The 22,794-nt window shown below is 42.3% G+C and overlaps 1 protein-coding gene across 2 annotated transcripts in view; it reads right to left on the bottom strand.

Annotated features, from left to right (window-relative positions):
* GLE1 (GLE1 RNA export mediator) overlaps positions 1-22,794 on the bottom strand; it is a 94,103-nt gene that overhangs the window by 15,239 nt on the left and 56,070 nt on the right. For both annotated transcript variants that reach the window (XR_004540938.1, XM_033961767.1), the window contains exons 11-12: positions 20,534-20,724; positions 8,080-8,209 (exon numbers count right to left, since the gene is read on the bottom strand). Coding sequence is in view for 1 of the 2 variants with exons in the window: in XM_033961767.1 (XP_033817658.1) it covers positions 8,080-8,209; positions 20,534-20,724 (321 nt within the window). In the remaining variant the exon portion in view is untranslated. The remainder of the gene's footprint in view (positions 1-8,079; positions 8,210-20,533; positions 20,725-22,794) is intronic.

Here is a 22,794-nt window from a genome sequence, read left to right as displayed (position 1 = left end):
TTAGGAAATTATTGAAAACTGATTTATTTAAAAAGTTTGTAAACAAATGTTTTAGAATATTGATGGGAAATTTGCACATTGATTTTACAGTTGAACTCTTTCTATTTTCGCGAATGCATTTTATTTAATTATTGTATAATCTTAGTTTTCTTAGATTTTGTATTTAAAATTTTTTTTTTTCCATTATATTTTTATTTTCAAATTTCATAAAAAGTGTACATAATAATAAAATATATTTGATACATGCATGGTATCACTTTTATATCTATCACAATGTATGTCTGAATTTGATTTTCCCCTTCACCCTCCCCCCACCCCTTCATCACTTTAATATAATTTTTTCAAATTCTATAAAAGTATATAACATGTTTGAATACAATTGATAATTATTCAATATCATATTTATATCTACTGCAATATATTCTGTATAAATTTTATTCATTTTCCCTCCCCCCACCCTTCTATTATCCCTTAATCATTTGTTACATTTTGTATCATATATTATAATATATTATATTTAAATTGTTTTCCTTACCCCCCCTATATGTGTGTCATAAGAAGATCTCTAAAAGAAGAAAGGAAGAAAAAGTATTCTATTATTTAATCATTACAGTATTTTGTCAATGGCCCCCATATTTTTATAAATTTATTATATGTCCCCTTTTGTATTGATATTGTTCTTTCCATTTTAAAAACATGGCATATTGTATTCCACCAAAATGTATAATTTAGGTTGTTATAATTTTTCCAATTGTTAGTTATATGTTGAATGGCAACCCCTGTCATAATTAATAAAAGTTTATTATTTTCTGGTGAAATTTGACTTTTTTTTCTCATCATTGTTCCAAATAAAATTGTATCATATGATATTGCAATATGATTTTCCATTAATTTATTAATTTGTGGCCAAATTGAATTCCAAAATATTTTAATATAAGGACAATGATATAATAAATGATATAATGTCCCTGGTTCTAGATTACAGTGCCAGCATCTATTAGACTTAGAACTGTCTAGTTTTTGTAAACGAGTAGGGGTCCAAAAAGCTCTATGTAATAAAAAGAACCATGTTTGTCTCATAGACGCTGACACTGTACATCCCATTCTCCAAGACCAAATTAGTGGCCATTGAGATGCATTAATTTGATGTCCAATCTCAATGCTCCAAATGTCTCTTAGACCGTTTTTTGGTTTTTTATTCAAATATCCAGATATTAATTTATACCACAATGCGGCTTGATGTCCTAGGAAGTCTGCTTTAAAGCATAAGAACTTTAAACTATATTGATTGTTTAATGATTTCCATTCAGGGAACCCAACCTGAATGGCCTGCTTCAATTGCAACCATTTAAAACTTTGTGTTTTATTAAGACCAAATCTATGTTGCAATTGTGAAAAATCCAGCAGTTTACCTTCTGAAATAATATCATCTAGAGATCTAATTCCTGCAATAATCCAGTTCTTCCACAGGATTTGAGCTCCGCCAATTTTGATCTTGGAGTTTATCCATATGGATTGATTAGTTGATTTATATATTGGGATGGGTGTTAATTTATCAATAAATCTCAATGTTTTCCAAGTATCCATTATTATTTTATTTTCTCTGTATCTTTTAGGTATATTAATACTTGGTAAATGTACTAAATTTAGGGGAAACATAAGGCGCCATTCTAAATATAACCAATCTGGTGCATTATCTATAAGTTCTGGGAGGATCCAATACATACCCTGACGTAGAATATAGGCTTGATGGTACCTATAGAAATTTGGAAAATTTACCCCTCCCTCCTTAATTGATTTTTGTAAGGTTACTAAAGCTATTCTAGATGTTTTACCAAGCCAAAGAAATTTTGTTAAAATTCTATTAAGATTCTTATAAAAGGACCCCTGAAAATAAATAGGTATCATACTCATTTGGTAGCAAACCACAGGCAAGATCATCATTTTAATAGTTTGAACTCTGCCCCACCAAGATATATGTAATGGGTTCCATTGCTCACATAACTCCGTAACTTTTTTTAATACATATTTTTCATTTTCTTTTACAGTATCTTCAATTGTTTTTTTAACTTGAATGCCTAGATATTTAAATCCTTCTTCTTTCCATATGAATGGAAAAGTATCAAATAATCCTTTTACACAGTAAACATTCAAGGGTATAATTTCAGATTTATTCCAATTAATTTTATAACCTGAAAATTTGCCAAACTTATCAATTAATTCCAATAAAGAAGATAAGGTAGACTCTGGATTTCTCAAATAAAGCAAAATATCATCAGCATAAGCCGAAATTTTATATTCCATATCTGAATATGGAATTCCTTGTATCTCCCTCGTTTGCTGTATTGCTAACAATAAGGGTTCTAATACAACATCAAATAACAAAGGAGATAAAGGACAACCTTGTCTAACTCCCCTCTGCAATTGAAAACCATCAGATATCTTATTATTAATATTTAATCTTGCAATCGGGAAGCTATACAATGTTTTTACCATTTGTATGAATCCAGAACCTATACCAAACCATTCTAAAGCCTGATACATAAAATTCCATTCTACCCTATCAAATGCTTTCTCAGCATCTAATGAAACTGTAAATGCCGGTTCATCCATTTTTTTTGACAAGTTTAGCATGTGAAATAATAGTCTAGAGTTATTGGAGGAATGTCTTTTAGCAACGAAACCCGTTTGATGCATATCTATAATATGTGGGAGAGCTTTGGCTAATCTCAAAGCCAAAATTTTCGCCAAAAGTTTATTATCAACGTTTATCAAAGATATAGGCCTGTAGTTTGAAACCAAAGTAGGATCTTTATTTGGCTTAGGCAAAACAATTATTATTGATTCAGCCATAGTACCTTTTATATTACCTTTAATAAGTTGTGTCTGATATAATTTTAATAAATGTGGGGAGAGGATATTTTGAAATGTTTTATAAAATTCTACTGTGTAACCATCACCACCTGGAGCGGATCCAACTCTAAGAGATCTCAATGCTGTTTCTAATTCTTTTAATGATATAGGTTCTTCTAAACTTCGTTTTATATGATCAGGAATCTTAGGTCCATTTATTAGATCTAAAAATTTTTTTCCATCTTTTTGTTTCTCCAAATAAGGTTCGGAAGAATATAGATCCTTATAAAAATTTAAAAATTGTTTTAATATTATATTTGTTTGATTTGTTATTATACCATTATCATCTTTAATTCCATTAATAATTGTTCTCCTTTTTTTTGCCTTAAGATAATTTGCTAATAATTTTCCCGCCTTATTAGAATTTCCATAATACATCGCTTGTTTGGAAAACAAATCTTTTCTTATCATTTTTGAAGTTAATTCATTATATTTACCTTTTACTTTCAAAAGAGCTTGCAAAACTTCATATTCCCATTTGCTTATCAATTTAGCTTCTAATATTTTTATTTCTTTTTCTAATTCTATATGTTGTTTTTTAATTTGTTTCCTAATAAAAGCTGAATATGATATGATATTACCCCTCATAGTTGCTTTAAATGCATCCCATACATTTTCTATAGATGTATCTTCCACTAAATTTATTTGAAAAAATTCATTAATTTGTGTTTTAAAATTTTCCAAAAATTTGTCATCTACAAGCAATGCATTATCAAATCTCCAAAGAGGTCTATTATTTTCTAATTGATCTAATTGTAATTCTATCCATATTCCTGCATGATCCGAAATGATAATAGGATCAATGGAGGCTTTACTCACTTGTTGCACTTTATTTGTTGAAACAAAAATATAATCTATTCTTGAAAATGATTTATGAACCTGTGAACAAAATGAATATTCCTGATCATTAAAATGAAGAATACGCCATATATCTTTCAAATCACATGATCGAACTAAATTATCTAGACCTAAAGATTTAATATTTTTACCTGGTTTTTTATCTAATATTGGATCCATTACAGCATTAAAATCTCCAGCCACCACTAAATTAGAGGCAGCCAGTGGTAATAACATATTTTGTAGCTTTTTGAAAAATTCTGATTGATTCGAATTAGGGGCATATATATTAAATAACGTCAGGGTATCATTTCCCATACCTATATCGATATGTATCCATCTTCCATGTGGATCTGAATTTTTTATCTTTATATTGGCCATACATTTTTTATTTATAAGGATTGCAACCCCTGCTTTTTTACCCACTGCTGGAGCAAAAAAACATTCTTTTATCCATCCACCTGATAATTTTTGTGATTCCTTCATATTAAGATGGGTCTCTTGCAGACAATAAATATCTGCATTTTGTTTTTTTAAATATGTTAATATTTTTTCCCTTTTAATTACATGATTCAGGCCATTGACATTAATAGAATATATTTTAAAAGACATTATATATTTTAATACTTTTCATTTTCTTATTCTTCCTCTCCTCTTTCATATTTAATAACCAAAAAATTTTCTTTATGACACACATATTAAACCCTAATGTATCTCCCTTAATTATTCTAATAAATTTTCTTCTTATCCCTCCCTTTCCCACCCAATACATTGGCTGCTTATGGATACACATTGGAAATATAATCCTAACATTCTCCCCATTCCAGGCAATCAATATACAATTGTTTAAACAAATTTCCCTTCTATCTATCTATATTGATCTTTTATATTTATTTAATCATTTTTCATAACATTTTATTAATGTATCATTTTCCATTTAACAATATGTTAATTTGTATTTCCTTAGTATTATGATTTCAACATATAATTATTTTAAACTTATATGCAGTGTATTATTTAATAATTTTCATATATTCTGTTCTTTCTTTCATATAATTATTATTGTCTTTTCTTTGTATTGTTTTCCTCCATTTCTTCAATATTTCGATATGTTGTATTTCCTAATTTTTCATAGAGTCTTCAAAACCTTTTTAATATATTTTTTTAATATATCATAGGTTCTGGTTTAGAAAGAAACTCTTTTAGTTTTTCGGGATCCTCAAAATATAACGACTTGTCTCCAGATGACACTCTCATTTTCGCTGGATAGTATAGACCATATTTAAATCCTTTTTCTTTGAGTAGAGGTCTCATATCTAGTAGTCTTTTCCTTTTAGTTGCTGTGTTTTTGGCGAAATCTGGTAAAAACCATAATCTTGATCCTTTATAGTTTAAGTTTTTATCTTTTTTTGCAGCATTTAGTATCTCTAGTGCTTGTTGGTATCTCAACATTTTGAAAATGATTGGTCTTGGTCTGTTTTTATTTTCTGAATTTTTTATTGGGATTCTATGTGCCCTTTCAATTTCAATTGTTTGTTTCAAGTCTAATTGTAGAATTTTTGGAATTAAATTTTCAAGGAAAAGGATAGTATTTTTTCCCTCTAGATTTTCTTGTATTCCAAAGAGTTTGATGTTCTTTCTTCTTCCTCTATTCTCGTAATCCTCCAGTTGATCTTTTAATTTGTTTAATTCCAAGTTGTCGTTTTTACATCTTTTTGATTCACATTCTATAATTTCCATTTTTGATTCTAATTCAGTTGTTCTTTTGTTGTTGACTTCCATTTGTCTATGTATATTTAAAATTTCTTCTTTCATTTCAGACATATTAGTAATAGTTTCTTTCAGCATTTGTTTGATTTGTTTTAATTCTTCCATGACTTCAGCTTTGCTTAATGTGTCTGATTCTTCGATAGGAAGTGGTATTTTACTTGGTGTTATTTGTTCTTGTTTCTGTCTTTTTGCAGATGTACCTGTCTCATTTTTGTTTTGTCTAGTACTTGCCATTTTATTGTTCTCTTTTCCTTGTTTATTATTATTTCTTGTATTTAAATCTTTTAGATTTGGTATTCTTAGGTTTTTAATCTCTTTTCTTCCAAGATTTTGTTATATCTTTGAATTAGAAATTTTTCTTTTTAAGTTCTTTTCTTTTTCCTTTACCTATGTTAGTTTGAAAATTCTTTTCTCATTTTCACTTTTTCAATGATGTAGGGGAACTCTTTTTTTTTTTTCTCTCCTCTTACAAGCCCAATCGCAGCTCTGATTAAGGAGAGCAACCCTTTATTAGAGTTATTTTTTCTATTTTGACCAGCTTTAAGCAATTTTCTTCTGTTTTTTATCAGCGTCTCTCAAATTCCTCAATATCTTGCTGTTTCAGTTTTTTAAAGTTCCGTTGAACCTTTTTTTTTCTGTCTCCTCTCTCACAAGCCCAATCGCAGCTTTGCCAGAGGAAATTGATATTCAGTTCAGTTCAGTATTTGTTTTTTATTAGTAAGCTGACATTTATTTGTCTTCAGTGCTTCAGCACCCAATTTCTAAGAGAAATGTAAGTCCTCCTCTCTCTCAGTTTTTTTAATCCCCTTTTTTATCAAAGAATAATTTTTTTTTTTCAATATAACTGGTCAGAACACAAATTCCTTTTTATATTTTTTCCAATCAATACTGATCTTTCACTTGTACTTCGCTGGTTTCAACGCTTCACTCAATTTCTATGAAACCGCCAAAATCACAAATGGTTTTCTGCCTTCCCGTTTCTTGTCTGCACTTATCTCACTTCAACTGCCTCAATTCAGGTTATATTTTTTTTTTTTTGGCTATATTTGATCAGATCACATTCTGGTCTTTCACATTCAACAGTATCAGTACTGCTGCAAAGTCTTTCGAATCAGTTGAAATACAGACAGTTCTCAACTTTCCTGACTTTAAACAGCTTCCTTTTTATGTTTCAGTATATATTTGTTCAGACTATAAACTTTTCTCCTCTATTTCGCCAAACTGTTCAATCACGTATACCACGCGGTTTCAGCGCTGCATTCAAACTTCAATAAACCGCCAGCACAAACGGTTCTATGTCTTCCCGACTCTCATCCGCACAAATCTCGCTTTAAATATAGTAATTCGGCTTTTTTTTTTTCTTTAGTTATATTTTGTTAGAACATATTCATTCTTTACTTTTCCTCAATCTAACATATATCTCATAGTCTATTGAAATCGCCGACATTGACAGCTCTCTGCTTACCGATTCCCTTCAGCTTTTTTTTTTTTTTAGTTTACGTTCGTCTCTCCGTCTCAGCGCTGCTTTCAAGCCTCTCCAAGCATCCGAAATCACAGACTACTTTCTCAATTCCCCTCAGCTTCTTTGTTATATTTGATCAGAATATAAGCACATACTTCAGCGCTGTATTCAATTCTATGTAACCGTCAGCTCAAACGGCTTTCCGTTTTTCCGTCTCCTGTCTGCACATACCCTTCTTCAAATATCGCAATTTAGGATTTTGTTTTGTATCTTTTATTCAGCTTTCCGTATATAAATTTATATACTATTATTTTGAAGGAAAAATAAATTTTTCTTTATTTCATTGCCTGAATGGTGAGGAGCTTCAGGATCACACCTCCATCCGTGCTCGCGCTAAGCCACGCCTAGATTTTGTATTTAAAATTAATAATAGGGATGGAGGGAGGGTAGGGTAAGGATTTCTTTTAAGTTAATAGAGGATAATGATAAGTTTTTCAAGTGTTTAACTAAGTGTTATTTCTTATAATTCTTGTACACTTTATGAGAGGGTAAAATGAATTAAGAAAAATAGTGTTGGGAGGGTGGGTTATGGGTATATATATATATATATATATATATATATATATATATATATACACATACACATATATACAATTGTTATTGTTTTGATGGATTTATCAAGTGTTGTTTCCGAGACTATGTATGATTTTTTCTTGTACACTTGTTGAATGATTAAAAAGGAATAAAGAATTTAAAAAAAAAAAAAAAAAAAGATTTTGTATTTTTATTCACTGTTTGTATACTTGAATATTTTTATTCACTGTTTGTATGTGAACCGCCTAGAACTATGTGGTAGGGCGGTATATAAAATTAAAATTATTAGTAGTAATAACCACCTGTACAGGTTCCTTGGGGTGCTCAATGATCAGCAAATTAAGAAACTGCCAACATTTTTCAAGTACCTTTCTTATTTCTAATCTTAATGTATATTTTCTGTAAACCGCTTAGAACCTAACGGATGTAGCGGTATATAAGAAATAAATTACATTACATTACATTTAGTAATCACAAATCTTTCCTGCAAAATGTGAACTAACCCCTTGTTTTGTTCCATAAGGCCATTGTAGCTGAATGATGGCAGCATAAAGACGGATCATTCCGGACATTCGCTTCAGGAAGTTATCCTGTTGCTCCACCTTGCTGTCCTCCACCTGATAACCAAGTGCTCTGAACAAGATATGTAATAAAAAGTCACAAGGAGGAAAGATAGGTTCTTACCTTGATAATCTTTCTGGTATAAGGGTATAGGAGTCCTAACTGCAGGTAATATCCCCAGGATGAAATTTGCATTCTTCAACTCTGTCTCCTTCACCAGTGACTGTAGTGCCCTCTTCAGTTTGTATCAAAGCAATCAACTCATACCAATTTAAACACAATCAATAGTTCTACCACACCATCAGCTCATGACCTTGCAAAACATTTTGTGGCGGGGTTCAAGCCCCGGCCATGCACACTTGGATCTAGTTCCCACAGAGTGCCAATGAGGTGTGTAGGCTTCACCAAATAAACAGTCTTTTTTTTCTTTTTGCACTTTCAAAATCAAAAAGTTTTATTTTCCTTGCCAATTCTTTATACAGATAAGTATGAAAGAAACTGACTAGGTAAAGCAAAAGCAAAAACCTCAAGAGAGATAACCTAAACTCTGAAAAGGGGGAAGCAACCCCCTCTTAGGACGAAGAGTTCACCATCCAGTCACAGCATGTTTGATATACATAGGTTACTCTCCGGGTAATGCTGAGCGCTGGGGAATTTATATTCTTTTTATATTTGTTTATATGTCTTGTTTTCTTAGATATAATAAAATCTTTCAAATACAAAAAATATCAATTGCATTCAGATGTCACTGGAAGAATTAAACCTCACTTAGGCCCTGATTCTCCAAAAGTGTGTCCCGATTTTAGGCAGCTGTAGGCGTCCTACAGCTGTCTAATCAGCCAATCGGGATGCACATTAAAAAAAAAAAAAAAAAAAAAATGCTCCCCAGGCAGGCCGCCTATATTGAAGGCCTGCCTGGGGCCCTGATTCTGTATAGGACGCCCGGGAGAGGTGTCCTATTCAGAATCGGCCTACACCAAAACCCTGATTCTGTGACCGGCGTCCATGTTACAGACGCTGGTTAGAGAATCGGGTTAGATTAGACACGGCCCGCTACACTTATCATGGCAAGGGATCTCTCTGCCACTATAAGTATAGCGGGCCGCAGCATGTCCGATCGGATGCACCCCCCTCCGACACTACCGACCGCCCCCCCCCGACATTACCGATCTCCCTCCCGCCAGAAGATGCCCCCCCCCGACAATATGGATCGCAGGCAGGAGAGTGCCCAATCCCTCCTGCCCGAAGACGCACCCTCCCCCCCCCAACAATATGGATCGCAGGCAGGAGGATGCCCAATCCCTCCTGCCCGAAGACACCCCCCCCCCCCCCGGTGCTAACAACCCCCAAACTAACCTGTTCTTCAGGCCAGACGGTTCTTGCCCGTCCAGCTGGTAGGCCCGCCTCGTCGAAATGAGGCGGGCTCGCCCCTTCCCGGCCCATCCCGCCGAAGCCTAAGGCCTGATTGGCCCAGGCTCTAGAAGCCTGGACCAATCAGGCCTTAGGCATAGCGGGTCCGCCCATCCCCACTAAGTCTAAGGTCTGATTGGCCAATCAGGCCTTAGATTAAGTGGGGATGGGTGGACCCGCTATGCCTAAGGCCTGATTGGTCCAGGCTTCTAGAGCCTGGGCCAATCAGGCCTTAGGCTTCGGCGGGATGGGCCGGGAAGGGGCAAACCTGCCTCATTTCGATAAGGCAGGCCTACCAGCTGGACGGGCAAGAACCGTCTGGCCTGAAGAACAGGTTAGTTTGGGGGTTGTTAGCGCCGGGGGGGGGGGTGCGTCTTCGGGCAGGAGGGATTGGGCACCCTCCTGCCTGCGATCGGTAGTGTCGGGGTGGGAGGGAGATCAGTAATGTCGGGGGGGGGGGAGTTGGTAGTGTCGGGGGGGGGGGGCGGTCGGTAGTGTCGGAGGGGGGGGGGGCATCCGATCGGACAGGCCACGGCCCGCTATACTTATAGCGGCAGAGAGATCCCTTGCCACAATAAGTATAGCGGCTGCGTCTACTTACAATGTAGACCAGCATTTTGCTGGCCTACATTGTAAGCGTTTCTTCCTCTACTAGGGAGACACGTAGGGCCGCCTAGGTTCGCCTAAGGCCCTTAGGCAAGCTTAGGCGTCTTGCGGGTCTCCCTAGGCTCCGGAGGCGCCTTCAGGCCTGCCTGGGGAGCATTTTTTTAAAAAAACGTGCATCCCGATTGGCTGATTAGACAGCTGTAGGACGCCTACAGCTGCCTAAAATCGGGACGCACTTTTGGAGAATCAGGGCCTTAGGGTTCCTAATGAACCTCGTTCAAAAGCTAAGTGAAGTTTAATTCTTCCAGTAACATCTGAATGCAATTGATATTTTTTGTATTTGAAAGATTTTATTATATCTAAGAAAACAAGACATATAAACAAATATAAAAAGAAATATAAATTCTCCAGCGCTCAGCATTACCCGGAGAGTAACCTATGTATATCAAACATGCTGTGACTGGATGGTGAACTCTTCGTCCTAAGAGGGGGTTACTTCCCCCTCTTCAGAGTTTCATATCTCTGAGCTACCTTTGACTTTAGGTTATCTCTCTTGAGGTTTTTGCTTTCGCTTTATCTAGTCAGTTTCTTTCATACTTAACCAAACGACTTTACTGACTCCTGTTATAGGATATATTGTCCCTGTTTAGTGTTAGTAAAATTCTTTATACAGGGCAACTAGCAGCAAAATCCCCTTCACTGCTTTCAACAGTGTCCCAACTTCAAAATGACAGCAAACTTTGCCAATCTTCAACAGTTCAGGATTTCTATATTCCTCAACAAAACAGCAAATTGGTTTTCCAGCTTTTGCCCCTGGGCTGCTGCCTTCTCTCAGTCCCAGCAGCCTTTGTAAATGGGGCCAATGTTTGCTTCTCTCAGCCCACTCCCAGCAGTGCTCCTGCCTGCACTACATTCTCGGACTGCTACTATTATCCACAGTCAAATTAAGGGACACTCTTGTGCCTAGCTACAAAGAGCTCTCTCACCTTACTGCCCTGACTCTCTCTCTTACTGGGTCAGTAGGTATGGTAACAAGCTCCACCCAAATACAGACAAATGGATCCTGTACACCTCCTGTGTTCCCAATTAATCAGTGTTTTCGGACATGGGCAAACTCTGGCACTTGCAACAGCCTTGGTTTTAAACCTAGAACAAAATAAAGTCACCACACTCATCAATATGGTCAGTAAGGAGAAATTAGGTTCTTACCTGCTAATTTACTTTCTTTTAGCTTCTCCAGACCAGTAGAGGTTAACTTTACGAATGGGTATATATCTAATCATGACCAGCAGGTGGAGACTGAAAACAAAACTTTGGGACAGTATATACTATCCTCCCTTCTCTATTTCCCTCAGTCTGCCGAATAGCCAAGCAGAACCAAGAACTGGAAAACAGGAAGAAAACAATACTCCGAACAGGAGTAACAAATAACATACCCAAATGCTGTTGGAAAATGCAGAGGAGAAATACCCGAAGGAAAATGTCCCCACAGCTCGCCAGCTAAGCCAGCCGAGCCACAGCCGCTGTTCTTTAATTCTCCCCGGCCCTAGAAAAATACTAGAACCCGCAGCAAAAAACAAAAACTGCCCGCGAAAACAGCCCCAACAACAACAACAACAACAGACAGGGTGGGGACCTCTACTGGTCTGGAGAAGCTAAAAGAAAGTAAATTAGCAGGTAAGAACCTAATTTCTCCTTCTTTAGCACTCTCCAGACCAGTAGAGGTTAACTTTACGAATGGGACGTACCAAAGCAGTCCCTCTCACGGGCGGGACCCCCGAAGGGCCGATACCAGAACACGCTCACCGAACACCGCGTCCCGACGCGCCTGAACATCTACCCGATAATGTCTAACAAAAGAATACAAGGAGGACCAAACCGCAGCCTTACAAATATCCACCGGAGGCACGAGCGACGACTCAGCCCAAGAAGCCGCCTGACCCCGAGTGGAATGAGCCTTGAGAAACTCCGGAACAGGCTGCTGTTTCAGAAGATAAGCGGAAGCAATCGTCTCCTTGATCCAGCGCGCAATAGTAGCCTTAGAAGCGCCAGCTCCCCGACGAGGACCAGCCAGGAGGACAAAGAGATGATCGGACTTCCGGAATTCCTGGGTCCGCTGCACATCAGAGCGAAGGACCCGACCGACATCCAACTTGCGCAGCTGCCGTTGCTCAGAAGAGCCCTCCCGACCACCCAAGACCGGGAGAACCACCGATTGATTGACATGAAAAGGAGAAACAACCTTCGGCAGAAAGGAAGGAACAGGCCGCAAGACGACCCGCTCCCTAGACAACTCCAAGAAGGGAGCCCTACAAGAGAAAGCCTGCAGCTCAGAAATACGCCTAGCAGAAGTAATGGCCACCAAAAAGACCGCCTTCAAAGTAAGGTCCTTCAAAGAACAGTCGTCCAAGGGCTCGAAAGGCGGGCGCACCAAAACAGAGAGAACCAGATTAAGATCCCAAGAGGGAACCGAGGGCCGTAGGGGAGGCCTAAGCAACTTGGCCGCCCGCAGAAACCGAATCACATCAGGAAGAGCCGATAAACGCTGACCTGACACCAACCCTCGAAAGGTCGACAGGGCCGCAAGATGAACCCGGAGAGAAGACCAAGCCAGGCCTCTATCCAGGCCATCCTGCAAGAACTCTAGAATGTTAGGCAGAGAAGCGCGAAAAGAGGTCACTCCCCGCGCCCGACACCATTCCTCAAAGAGACGCCAAACCCGCACATAAGCCCGAGAGGTAGAAAGCCTCCGGGACCCCAACAGTGTAGCGATCACCTTGTCTGAATATCCCTTCTTGCTAAGGCGACCCCTTTCAAGAGCCACGCCGTAAGACAGAAGAGAGACGGGTCGAACAAGGGAATGGGACCCTGCATCAGAAGGTCGTCCGAGAGAGGCAGAGGAAGAGGAACCGCCACCAGGTGCCTCACCAGATCCGCATACCACGGACGTCGAGGCCAATCCGGAGCCACCAGCACCACCAAACCCGGATGGTGAACAATGCGAAGAAGCACTCTGCCCACCAGCGGCCAAGGAGGGAACACATACAACAGCCCCTCCGTTGGCCACGGCTGGACCAGAGCATCCAGACCCTCGGCCAGCCCTTCACTGCGACGACTGAAGAAGCGGGGCACTTTGGCGATGCCACTCGTGGCCATCAGGTCCATCAGGGGCTGCCCCCAATCTTGCACTATCAACCGAAACGCTCCGGCGCCGAGAAACCACTCTCCTGGATCCAGGAAGTGACGACTGAGGAAGTCTGCCTGAACATTTTCTACCCCGGCTATATGAGAAGCCGAGAGGTCCAGAAGATGGGACTCCGCCCAAACCATGAGCCGAGCCGCCTCCTGCGCCACAGGAGTGCTCTTGGTGCCCCCCTGACGATTGACATAAGCCACCGCCGTGGCATTGTCCGACAGGACTCTGACCGACTTGCCCAGCAAAAGGGAGTGGAAAGCTAACAGCGCCAGCCTGACCGCTCTGGTCTCCAACTCGTTGATCGACCAGGAGGCCTCCTCCGCGGACCAGGTGCCCCGAGCTGAGTGGCCCATAAACTGAGCCCCCCAACCGAGGAGACTCGCATCCGTAAGGAGCACCGTCCACTGCGGGAGATCCAGACCCACCCCCTGAACCAGGTGAGGGGTCCGGAGCCACCAGCGCAGACTGCAGCGCGCCAAGCCTCGCAGGGGAACCGGAACATCCAAATCTTGCCTCCGGGGAGACCACCTCCGGAGCAGAGCATACTGAAGAGGACGCATGTGGGCCCGCGCCCACCTCACCACGTCCAGGGACGCCGCCATTGACCCCAGGACTTGGAGGAAATCTCGCGCCCGAGGACCCCGGGACGCCAAAAGCAGGCGAATCTGAGATTGCAATTTGCTCACCCGGGCCTCTGGAAGGAAGACCTTCCCCAAGGAGATGTCGAACATAACCCCAAGGCACTCCAGACGCTGAGCCGGGACCAACCGACTCTTGGAAAGGTTGACCACCCAGCCCAGCGACCGGAGAAACTCCACCACCCGAGCCGTAACCCGGGAGCTCTCCTGCAACGACTTTGCCCGAATCAACCAGTCGTCCAGGTAGGGGTGAACCAGGATGCCCACCGACCGCAAGGCTGCCGCGACGACCACCATTACCGTGGTGAACGTCCGAGGAGCCGTGGCCAGACCAAAGGGAAGCGCACAGAACTGAAAGTGCCGCCCCAAGATCGCAAAGCGAAGGAAGTGCTGATGAGAGGCCCGAATTGGAACCTGCAAGTAGGCCTCCGTCAGATCGAGAGACGTAAGAAACTCCCCCGGCTGAACCGCCAGAATGACCGACCGCAGCGTTTCCATGCGGAAAGACGGAATCTTGAGAGCTCTGCTGACCCCTTTCAAATCCAGGATGGGCCGAAAGGTCCCCTCCTTTATGGCCACCACAAAGTAAATGGAGTACCTGCCGGTGCCCCACTCCGTAGGGGACACCGGCACCACTGCCTCGAGATCTAGCAAACGCTGAAGGGTCTGACGAAAAGCCTGCGTCTTCCATGGAGTCTGACATGGAGAAGCAAGGAAAAGGTCCGGCAGAGAGCGGGTAAACTCCAGAGCGTAACTGTCCCGCACCACCTCAAGGACCCACTGATCGGACGCGATCTCGGCCCATTTGGGGAAAAATTTGCGCAGCCGGGCCCCCACCGGAACCAAAGGGGGCGCCGGCAAGGAGTCATTGCGCAGGACGGGAAGCGGGGGAACCGGCGGAGGGATTCCCTGCCCCCCGACGGGCCCCCCGAAAGGGCTGCATGCGCTGGAAGAACCGACCCCGGGAAAAACCCTGAGCCGGGAAAGAAGCAGCCCCACGCCCCGGGCGATACTTGCGAAATTCCCGCAAACGCCCCCGGGCAGCCCCACACCTAGACGCAGGGCGGGCACGGTCCTCAGGCAGACGGGGCACCTTCGAGTCCGTCAGAGTCTGAATCAACTCATCTAATTCCTCTCCAAACAAAAAGACCCCCTAAAGGGAACTTTAGTAAACTTAGCTTTGGACGCAGAATCCGCCGCCCAAGCGCGCAGCCACAAAATACGCCGCGCGGCCATGCCATAGACTTAGCCGAAATCCGCACCAAGTCATAAAGAGCATCTGAGAGGAACGAGGCAGCCATCGCAATCTTCGCTACCTCCTGATCCACTAGAGACCAGTCATCAGACTCCCGATCCAGGACACGCTCAGCCCACCGAAACACGGCGCGAGCGACTAGCTCCCCACAAACAGCCGCCTGGACCCCAAAGGCAGAGACATCAAAATCATACTTAAGAAGAGTCTCTAACGCACGCGCCTCCGAGACCCTAAGAGCAGAACCGTCCATAACAGGCACGGTATGCCGCTTAGGAAGTGCCGAGACCACCGCGTTCCCCATTGGCGAAATTAAGGTAGCCCTACCTCCCTCCGGGACGGGATACCCAAGAGCCAAGGCGCACACCAAACGAAACTGCGCCCATAGGCCACTGCGCCAACACAAAATCCCGCAAATCCTGACGCACAGGAAAAGAGCGGGAACCAGGACAGACCCCCTGAAGCAGAGGGGCCCCCATACGCGGGGTCTCCGGCGGCGCCACTGCAAAAATGCAGCACCAAGGAGACCTGCTACACAGGTCTAAAAGCTCATCCCTCTGAATAAAAAAGCGCACCACGGACGCATCTGCTCTGGAAGACGGGAAACCCGCCGCCCCGCTGCCAACAGGCGTCCCCTCTAGAGGATCCTGGAAGCCCGCCAAAGCAGCCAGGTCCTCAACCAGGCCAACACGCTCCTCCGCCCACCAATTCGCAATCCAAGCCCCCCCGCGGGCGCTTGGATGAGGGAGGAGGAAGAGGGGACGCCAAACGAAAAGAGGGAGGCAAAGCCATAGGGGGCGCGGAGGGAAACCCCCCCCGAAACCCCCCAGGCGCACGTGGGACCCCCAAAAGTCCGCACAAAGAAAGAAAATAAATTGGGGGCAAAAAACCCCTGGGGGTCCCCAGGGACTCCCTGCCCCAGCAGGGGTCCATGCTGAAACCTGCCCCTGTGTTCGCCATACAGGGGGAAGGTCACCTGAGGTTGCAGACAAAATGGAGGGGCCAGACAAAGAAAATGGCGAAGTTCCCGCCAAAAATGCTCCCTCCATGGCCTGTAGCGGCTGAGAAGACTGAACAGTCTCAGCCGCTAAGACAGGCAAGTCGGCATCAGCTGTCAAAAAATCAGCTGAGAGGGAATCCTTCGGGGAATCCCTCCGTGGGCGGTTGTGGAAGACCGGGCTTCCCCACTGCTCCAAGCCGACTCGCGAGGCACCATCGGCGGGGAGCTCTGGGCGCCTGCAGCCGCTGCCGACGGAGCTCCACCACCTCACCGACCCAAACCGCCGAGTTCAGGCCGGCCGCGAGTGCCTCGCGGCTGGACTAAAATTGTGGCCTACTCCCCCGGAGAAGGGCACAATTGCTCCAGACGCGACCTAGCTATAAAAAAAGTGCTGGTTACATGAAAAAATACAGTAAAATACAGTTTTCTTAAAGGGAAACAACCCTTCAGACCAGCACTACCTCAGGATTTTTTATTTTTATTTTTTTTTTACAGAACAGACTCCACAGGCTCTCGAAGCAATATGCCTTGCTTGACTTAGGGGGCAAGGCTTACTGCTGAGGCTCCTCTAAAAAAATGTGGGGAGGTGGAGGAAGTGGGGGGAGGGACCCCGCTCGTGACCCGCCGGGTTTGACACCCCCGAGGTCGGACGGACCCCCAAACAGGGCCCGACCAAGCTCCGTCCGGCCAAAAACAGGGACAATAAACCCCTAAACAAATTCCAACAGCCCTACCAAGAGAGATGGGTACAGATCACTCAACACCTGCTGGAGACTGAAAGAAGACTGAGGGAAATAGAGAAGGGAGGATAGTATATACTGTCCCAAAGTTTTGTTTTCAGTCTCCACCTGCTGGTCATGATTAGATATATACCCATTCGTAAAGTTAACCTCTACTGGTCTGGAGAGTGCTAAAGAAGCTTATTTTCTGCTTAGAACTCTGCTCAGAGACATGAAGGCTAGCGTACTAATAGAAAAATCAAAATCAAAAAATTTTTTTTTGAACACTGCAATGATTGGTAGGTGAGGCCGAGCAATCAGCCTTCATGTCTCTGAGCAGAGTTCTAAGCAGAAAATAAGCTTACTGACTATATTGATGAGTGTGGTGACTTTATTTTGTTCTACCAATTTCTTTAGTCACTCAACAGTAACCTTAACTTGTAAGAGTTACCCCTGTATATCTTTTTTGGTTTTAAACCTGGCTTCCTCTGCAATCATACTGGGCTTTTCTCTCTCTCCACTGCACCAAAGCTTATTCACTCACACCTGTCCCCACACTCAAACAATCTGTTTCAAATCCCTGCAGTTACAGGATCCTTGCTTCACTCTTATCCAGGAAGGTTTCTTATTTAAATGAGGTTTATTCATCCATGCTCTCCTCATACATTCCTTCCCCGGTTCACAACTATAATCCATGTCATATTCTACATTATCATTCTCAAACCCTTGTTCATTTACCTCCATAGGAGCTATTTCTAGGCAAGGTGGTTCCCTTCCCCCACTCTGTACAAGCTCTCGTTTCCCATAGCCAATCTGCTCAAACTTTTCCTCAGAGACCTCCCTCTCCCAAGCTAGCCTTGCTCTGGGACATAGACTCTTACCTTGCCTGGGAGTTGCAGATGACAGCTTTATACAAGGCAGAGGGGCTGGAATGGAAACAGGGTTTTCAAAAGTTCCTGGCAGAGCTCTCAGTTGTGTAGCTCTGCTTTGCCATTTCTGTTGCTGCTCTGGCTCTTCCTGTTTCTGCCACTCTTCCCTCCAGCTCTCAGCTGTGGAAGCTTTATTCTTCCCGGGCTCTAGCCCTGCTGGATACACGTCAGCCCTGCTGACTCCACTCCTTTATTTAACCCCCTGTATGTCAGCTTGTAAAGCTCCAGGTTTAAAAGGAGTTTTTACTGCGGCAGTTTTGAGTAAGGAATACTAGGGTAGATTAAGGGAATTCTGAGCTGCTGCTGCACTCTGTCCTATTCTCTGACTCTCTGATGTGCGAGCTACCTGCTTGCCAGACCTTACAGTTTGCTTTCTGGTCCTAGAAATAGGCATTGGTTTGTCAGGAATAGGGCTAGCAGCAGTATCTGAATGAGACAGGGTCCTGCCTGTCAGAATTTCAAGGATAAAATCACAGACATGCACACTAAACATTTAATTTCTACTAACATGACCTCTACTGATACTCAAAAGACCAAACCACCTAGTCCTCATTAGCCTATGGACATTTATTAACCCTATACCTTACAAACTTTACACTACCACTGCATCAATGAAAACTAGCACATCACTAAAAGATCCAATTCCTACATCTATATTCAAATGCTTGGTCATGCAGCTTAGTCCATTTCTTTTATCAATGATTTCAGAAAGTCTGATAACTGGACTTGTTTCAGCAATAAAGAAATCAGCAATTATCCACCCCAACATTAAAGATCCCTCCATTTTACCAACCTTATGCGCTAATTAATTCACTCGATAGCTAAATCTATCATTCATAGCAAAAATTACTGAAAACATTGTTCACACTCTATGACAAGATTTCTTGGGAAAGAAATACATTACACCTCAATAAGACAAGCTTCAGGAAACATCAAAGCACAGAGACAGTTCTCCTAGTCATTACCATATACAACCACTATCAATTAGCACAAGTTAAATCAGTTCTCCGTCTCTTATCTGCAGCTTTCGATCTTGTACATCACTCTACCTTTCTGCTTTACCTACAGGACATAAGGATCAGCGACACTGCACTTGATTGGTTTTCATCGTTTTTCAATGATTATACTTACATTGTTTGTCTTAGATCAGGTATCTCTCATGATTTCACTCTTCCTTCAGGAGTCCCTCAAGGATCTATTCTCTCCCCCTCTCTTTTTAATATCTATTTATCTCCACTCTTAACCATATTTCAGTCATTAGATTTTACTGCATATGTGTATGCTGAGGATATCCAAATCCTATCCACCATAGATCCTTCTGACAAAACCCACATCTCCACCATTTGACCACTTGGCTTGCACACAACAAATTAAACTTTTAACCCAACCAAGTCCAAAATATTACTTTTCGGTAAAAATGATAGCCACTCTCTTTCCTGATTCTATTAAATGATACACCAGCTCCGCAGGTCTCCACAACTCACGTGCTAGGAGTTATCCAAGACTCCGCACTTTCATACACTTTTCAGATTTCATTGGTTATACACTGCTCTTTTTTCAAACCTTTTCTCTCATTGGAGATGGTGGGTATGGGGCTCAGGTTTCCTGGGGGGGGGGGGGTTGATGGGGGGTATAGATCGGGGAGTAGAGCAATGTTTATTTAGATCTGTAGGTAGACATTGGTTAAGGTGTTAGGACTTTGTGGGCATTTTTCTGCTGTTATGTCATTCTCTGAGACTTCAACTTCCACAAATCCATGTGACAACGGGGGGAGGAAAACGCAGTTGGCACCTGCTGAAGTCTGATCAGATCATCACGGAGGCCAAACAGCCTGTGCTCAAGCACCTGATAAATCAGGTTGCTAGTTAGGCTCCAGGGGACCAGACCCCAAGTTCCACAAGTCTAGTGCAGACCAGCCAGACAGATACCCTGAGGATTGCCCTGCTAGCTGCAGACTTTTCACCCAGAATCTGTGTCCTCTCCCAGGCAGAGGTGGCCCAGGGCCACTGGGAACCTCTAAAGCACCACAAAACCTCTAGATTTGGATAAAAACACAAAAAATAAAGAATGATCAGAGCAGATCAGAACACCACCTTCTCAACTCACCTGCAGAAGAAAAAAAACTGAAGGGGCACTGCAGTCACTGGTGAAGGAGGCGGAGTTGAAAAATGTAAATTTCATCCTTCTGCAACACAACTCACGAACAGGGGGATATTACCTACAGTCAGGACTCCTATACCCTTTGCCCCAGAACAAGGGCTACATATCGTAAGTGTAAGCTTGGGAAGTCACCTGGTGGCACTATTTGTATAGTCCAACTACATGATATAAGCAGCTTTATGGACTTACAAAGGCTGGAAGATCTTTACAATAAATCTCCTTTTCAAAACTACATACTTGGCAGTGAAGAATATGGAAATGTTCTTGACAGTCCTGGGATACACACACAAATTCTTTGGCATCAAAATAATCTGCCTTTTTCAAATCAATACATGGTAAAATATAACATTTTACATATTTTCTCTAAAAATATTAACTAAAAGATATGCATGAGATACCTGCTATATATGTCCTAATAGTTTAAAGAGCTTAGGTTAGAGTTTCTAGATTATCCAATGAGGGCTGCAACTCTACCACTTGTACTACCTTTGATACTCGTGCGTTGGTGTTCCTTCTTTATATGCAGGATAGAAGGGTACCGAGTAGGGGCATTTCTTGTGTAGGTGAGCCAAGATGAGTTCTCCTACCCTTGGGTGCAGCTCCCAAATTCCAGAAGCTACCACAGCAATTGGAAATGCAGCTTCATGGTGAGAGGCTACTTCTTCCTCTCCTTGTTTCTGCAAATAACGAATCCCACAATTCGTTAGAAATTAAAATTTCAGCAAATACACATACAGCATCTAACAAATTTCTGTCAATGGCCTCATTATCCAATCACTTATTTCATCTCCCCCATATACGTTGGCCTTTCTATGTCACCATACTCAGGCTGCCTCAACAGCAATAGTAGGAATATCAGTATAAAAATAAAGACACCACTGAAACAGAACTTTCTCAAAAAAAGGAAATGTTGCTATGGGAGGGGCCTTATACAACCTGGGCCAATCAGAGCCTCAGGCCCCTCCCTGGTTGCATCGTGGGGGTTTTAAGCGTCTGGGCCAATCAGAGCCTTAGGCCCCTTCACAATGCATCCCAAGATGCACCAGGGAGGGAAATTCCCATTTAGACAGCACAGGCAGCTTGCAGGAGTGGGTCTGTGTCCCTCCCGCTTTTCAACTTTGAGGTAAGGGGTGTGTGTGTATGTGTATGGGGTAGTGGTGGTAGTTTACTTGCCAGCGGGAGAGAGCGGGCATCTTTCCCGCTGCAGTGTGTGTGTGTGTGGGGTCAGGTCAGTCACAGCGAGGTTTTTAGTGCAGCGGGAGAATGTGGGCATCTCTCCCGCTGGTGGGGAGGTCGGTTGGGTCTTGGCAGTGCAGCGAGAGAGTGTGGGCATCTCTCCCGCTGTGTTTTGGTTTTGTTTTTATTACGGTGACATTGACAGCAGCATTTTTTCTCTGCATGTGTCCATCAGCAATGGGCACATGCAAATTAGGAAATCTTCGCTGCTGTCTGCTGATCTCATTTCCATGTGCTGAGGTTTAGACTTAGGCCTATTCAGCAAACTCCAACTTTGCTCATGTTGGGTGAGTTTCTGGGTAGCTGCTTCCACCCTATCCCCAAAAAGCTCTTCTCCTAGGCATGGAATATTGTCCAGCCAATCCTGGAGATTCATATCCATGTCTGAAACATGTAGCCACGCTAAACTAAACTAAAACTTAATTTTAAAGACTGGGTCTTCAACCAAAAGGTGCTTGACTCGGTTTACAATAATGTAAGTATAGTACATATATATAAAAGAAGAATGTAATCTAGAGTGGCTTAGTTTCCAAAGTGTTTAGTAAACAAGAAAGTTTTCAGAGCTTTCCGAAATAAAACAAAGGAGCCTAGACTTCTAAGTGAAAGCGGTAACGTATTCCAGAGTTCAGTAAGTTTAAAAATGAAAGAGTGGCTGAATCTCTTGAAAGTTCTATTTTTACCCCTAAGGGAAGGAAATTTAAGTTTTAATTTATTTGAACTCATAGCGAGCTGAGATCTGTGTAAATTCCAATCTAAAGGAACCAAAGTAATAAAAATGCCAAAGAGAATTTTAAATGCAATACAAACGCACTTAAATTGAACTCTAAGATACACTGGAAGCCAATGTAATTCGTTGAGCAATGGGGTTACGTGATCAAATTTACTCATACCAAAAATGAGTTTGGCAACAGTGCTCTGTATCAATTGAAGTCTCTGCAGACTGACCTTTGAGAGACCCAGGTACATTGAGTTGCAATAATCCAACCTTGACAAGATAATTGACTGAACCAATACAGAGAAGTGCTGCTAAGTGTTGCTGATGAAAGAGCACTCTTCTCAGGATATGGAGGCTAAAGAAACACTTTTTAACAAGAGAATTTAGCTGATTCTTAAATGTAAGAGAAGAATCAATAACAATACCCAATATTAGCGATGAAAACTCAATTTTCAGAGATTCTCCTGAGTCTAAGATCACAGCTGAGGGAAGAAAATCTAACTTTGGACCGATCCATAAGCAGCATTCAATTTCATCTGGACCATCATCACCCAGGACCGAAGCTTAACAATGCAATGGATAATATTAGGTGTTAGATTAACAAGATCTGGGTCAACCTCAAGTAATATGAAGATGTCATCAGTGTATGTTAAGAGTTTCCCGAATATTCAAATCAAAGTATTTCAAAGTACTCATGTAGATGTTAAATAAGATTGGAGACAACAGGGAGCCCTGGGGAATACCACAAAGGGCTCTCCAAGATTTTGGATTAGAGCCTCCCATATTAACTGAGTAA

The sequence above is a fragment of the Geotrypetes seraphini genome, chromosome 10 (genome assembly GCF_902459505.1).
Source record: "Geotrypetes seraphini chromosome 10, aGeoSer1.1, whole genome shotgun sequence".
Taxonomy (NCBI): Eukaryota; Metazoa; Chordata; class Amphibia; order Gymnophiona; family Dermophiidae; genus Geotrypetes; species Geotrypetes seraphini.
This window is presented reverse-complemented; position numbering and strand designations above follow the sequence as displayed.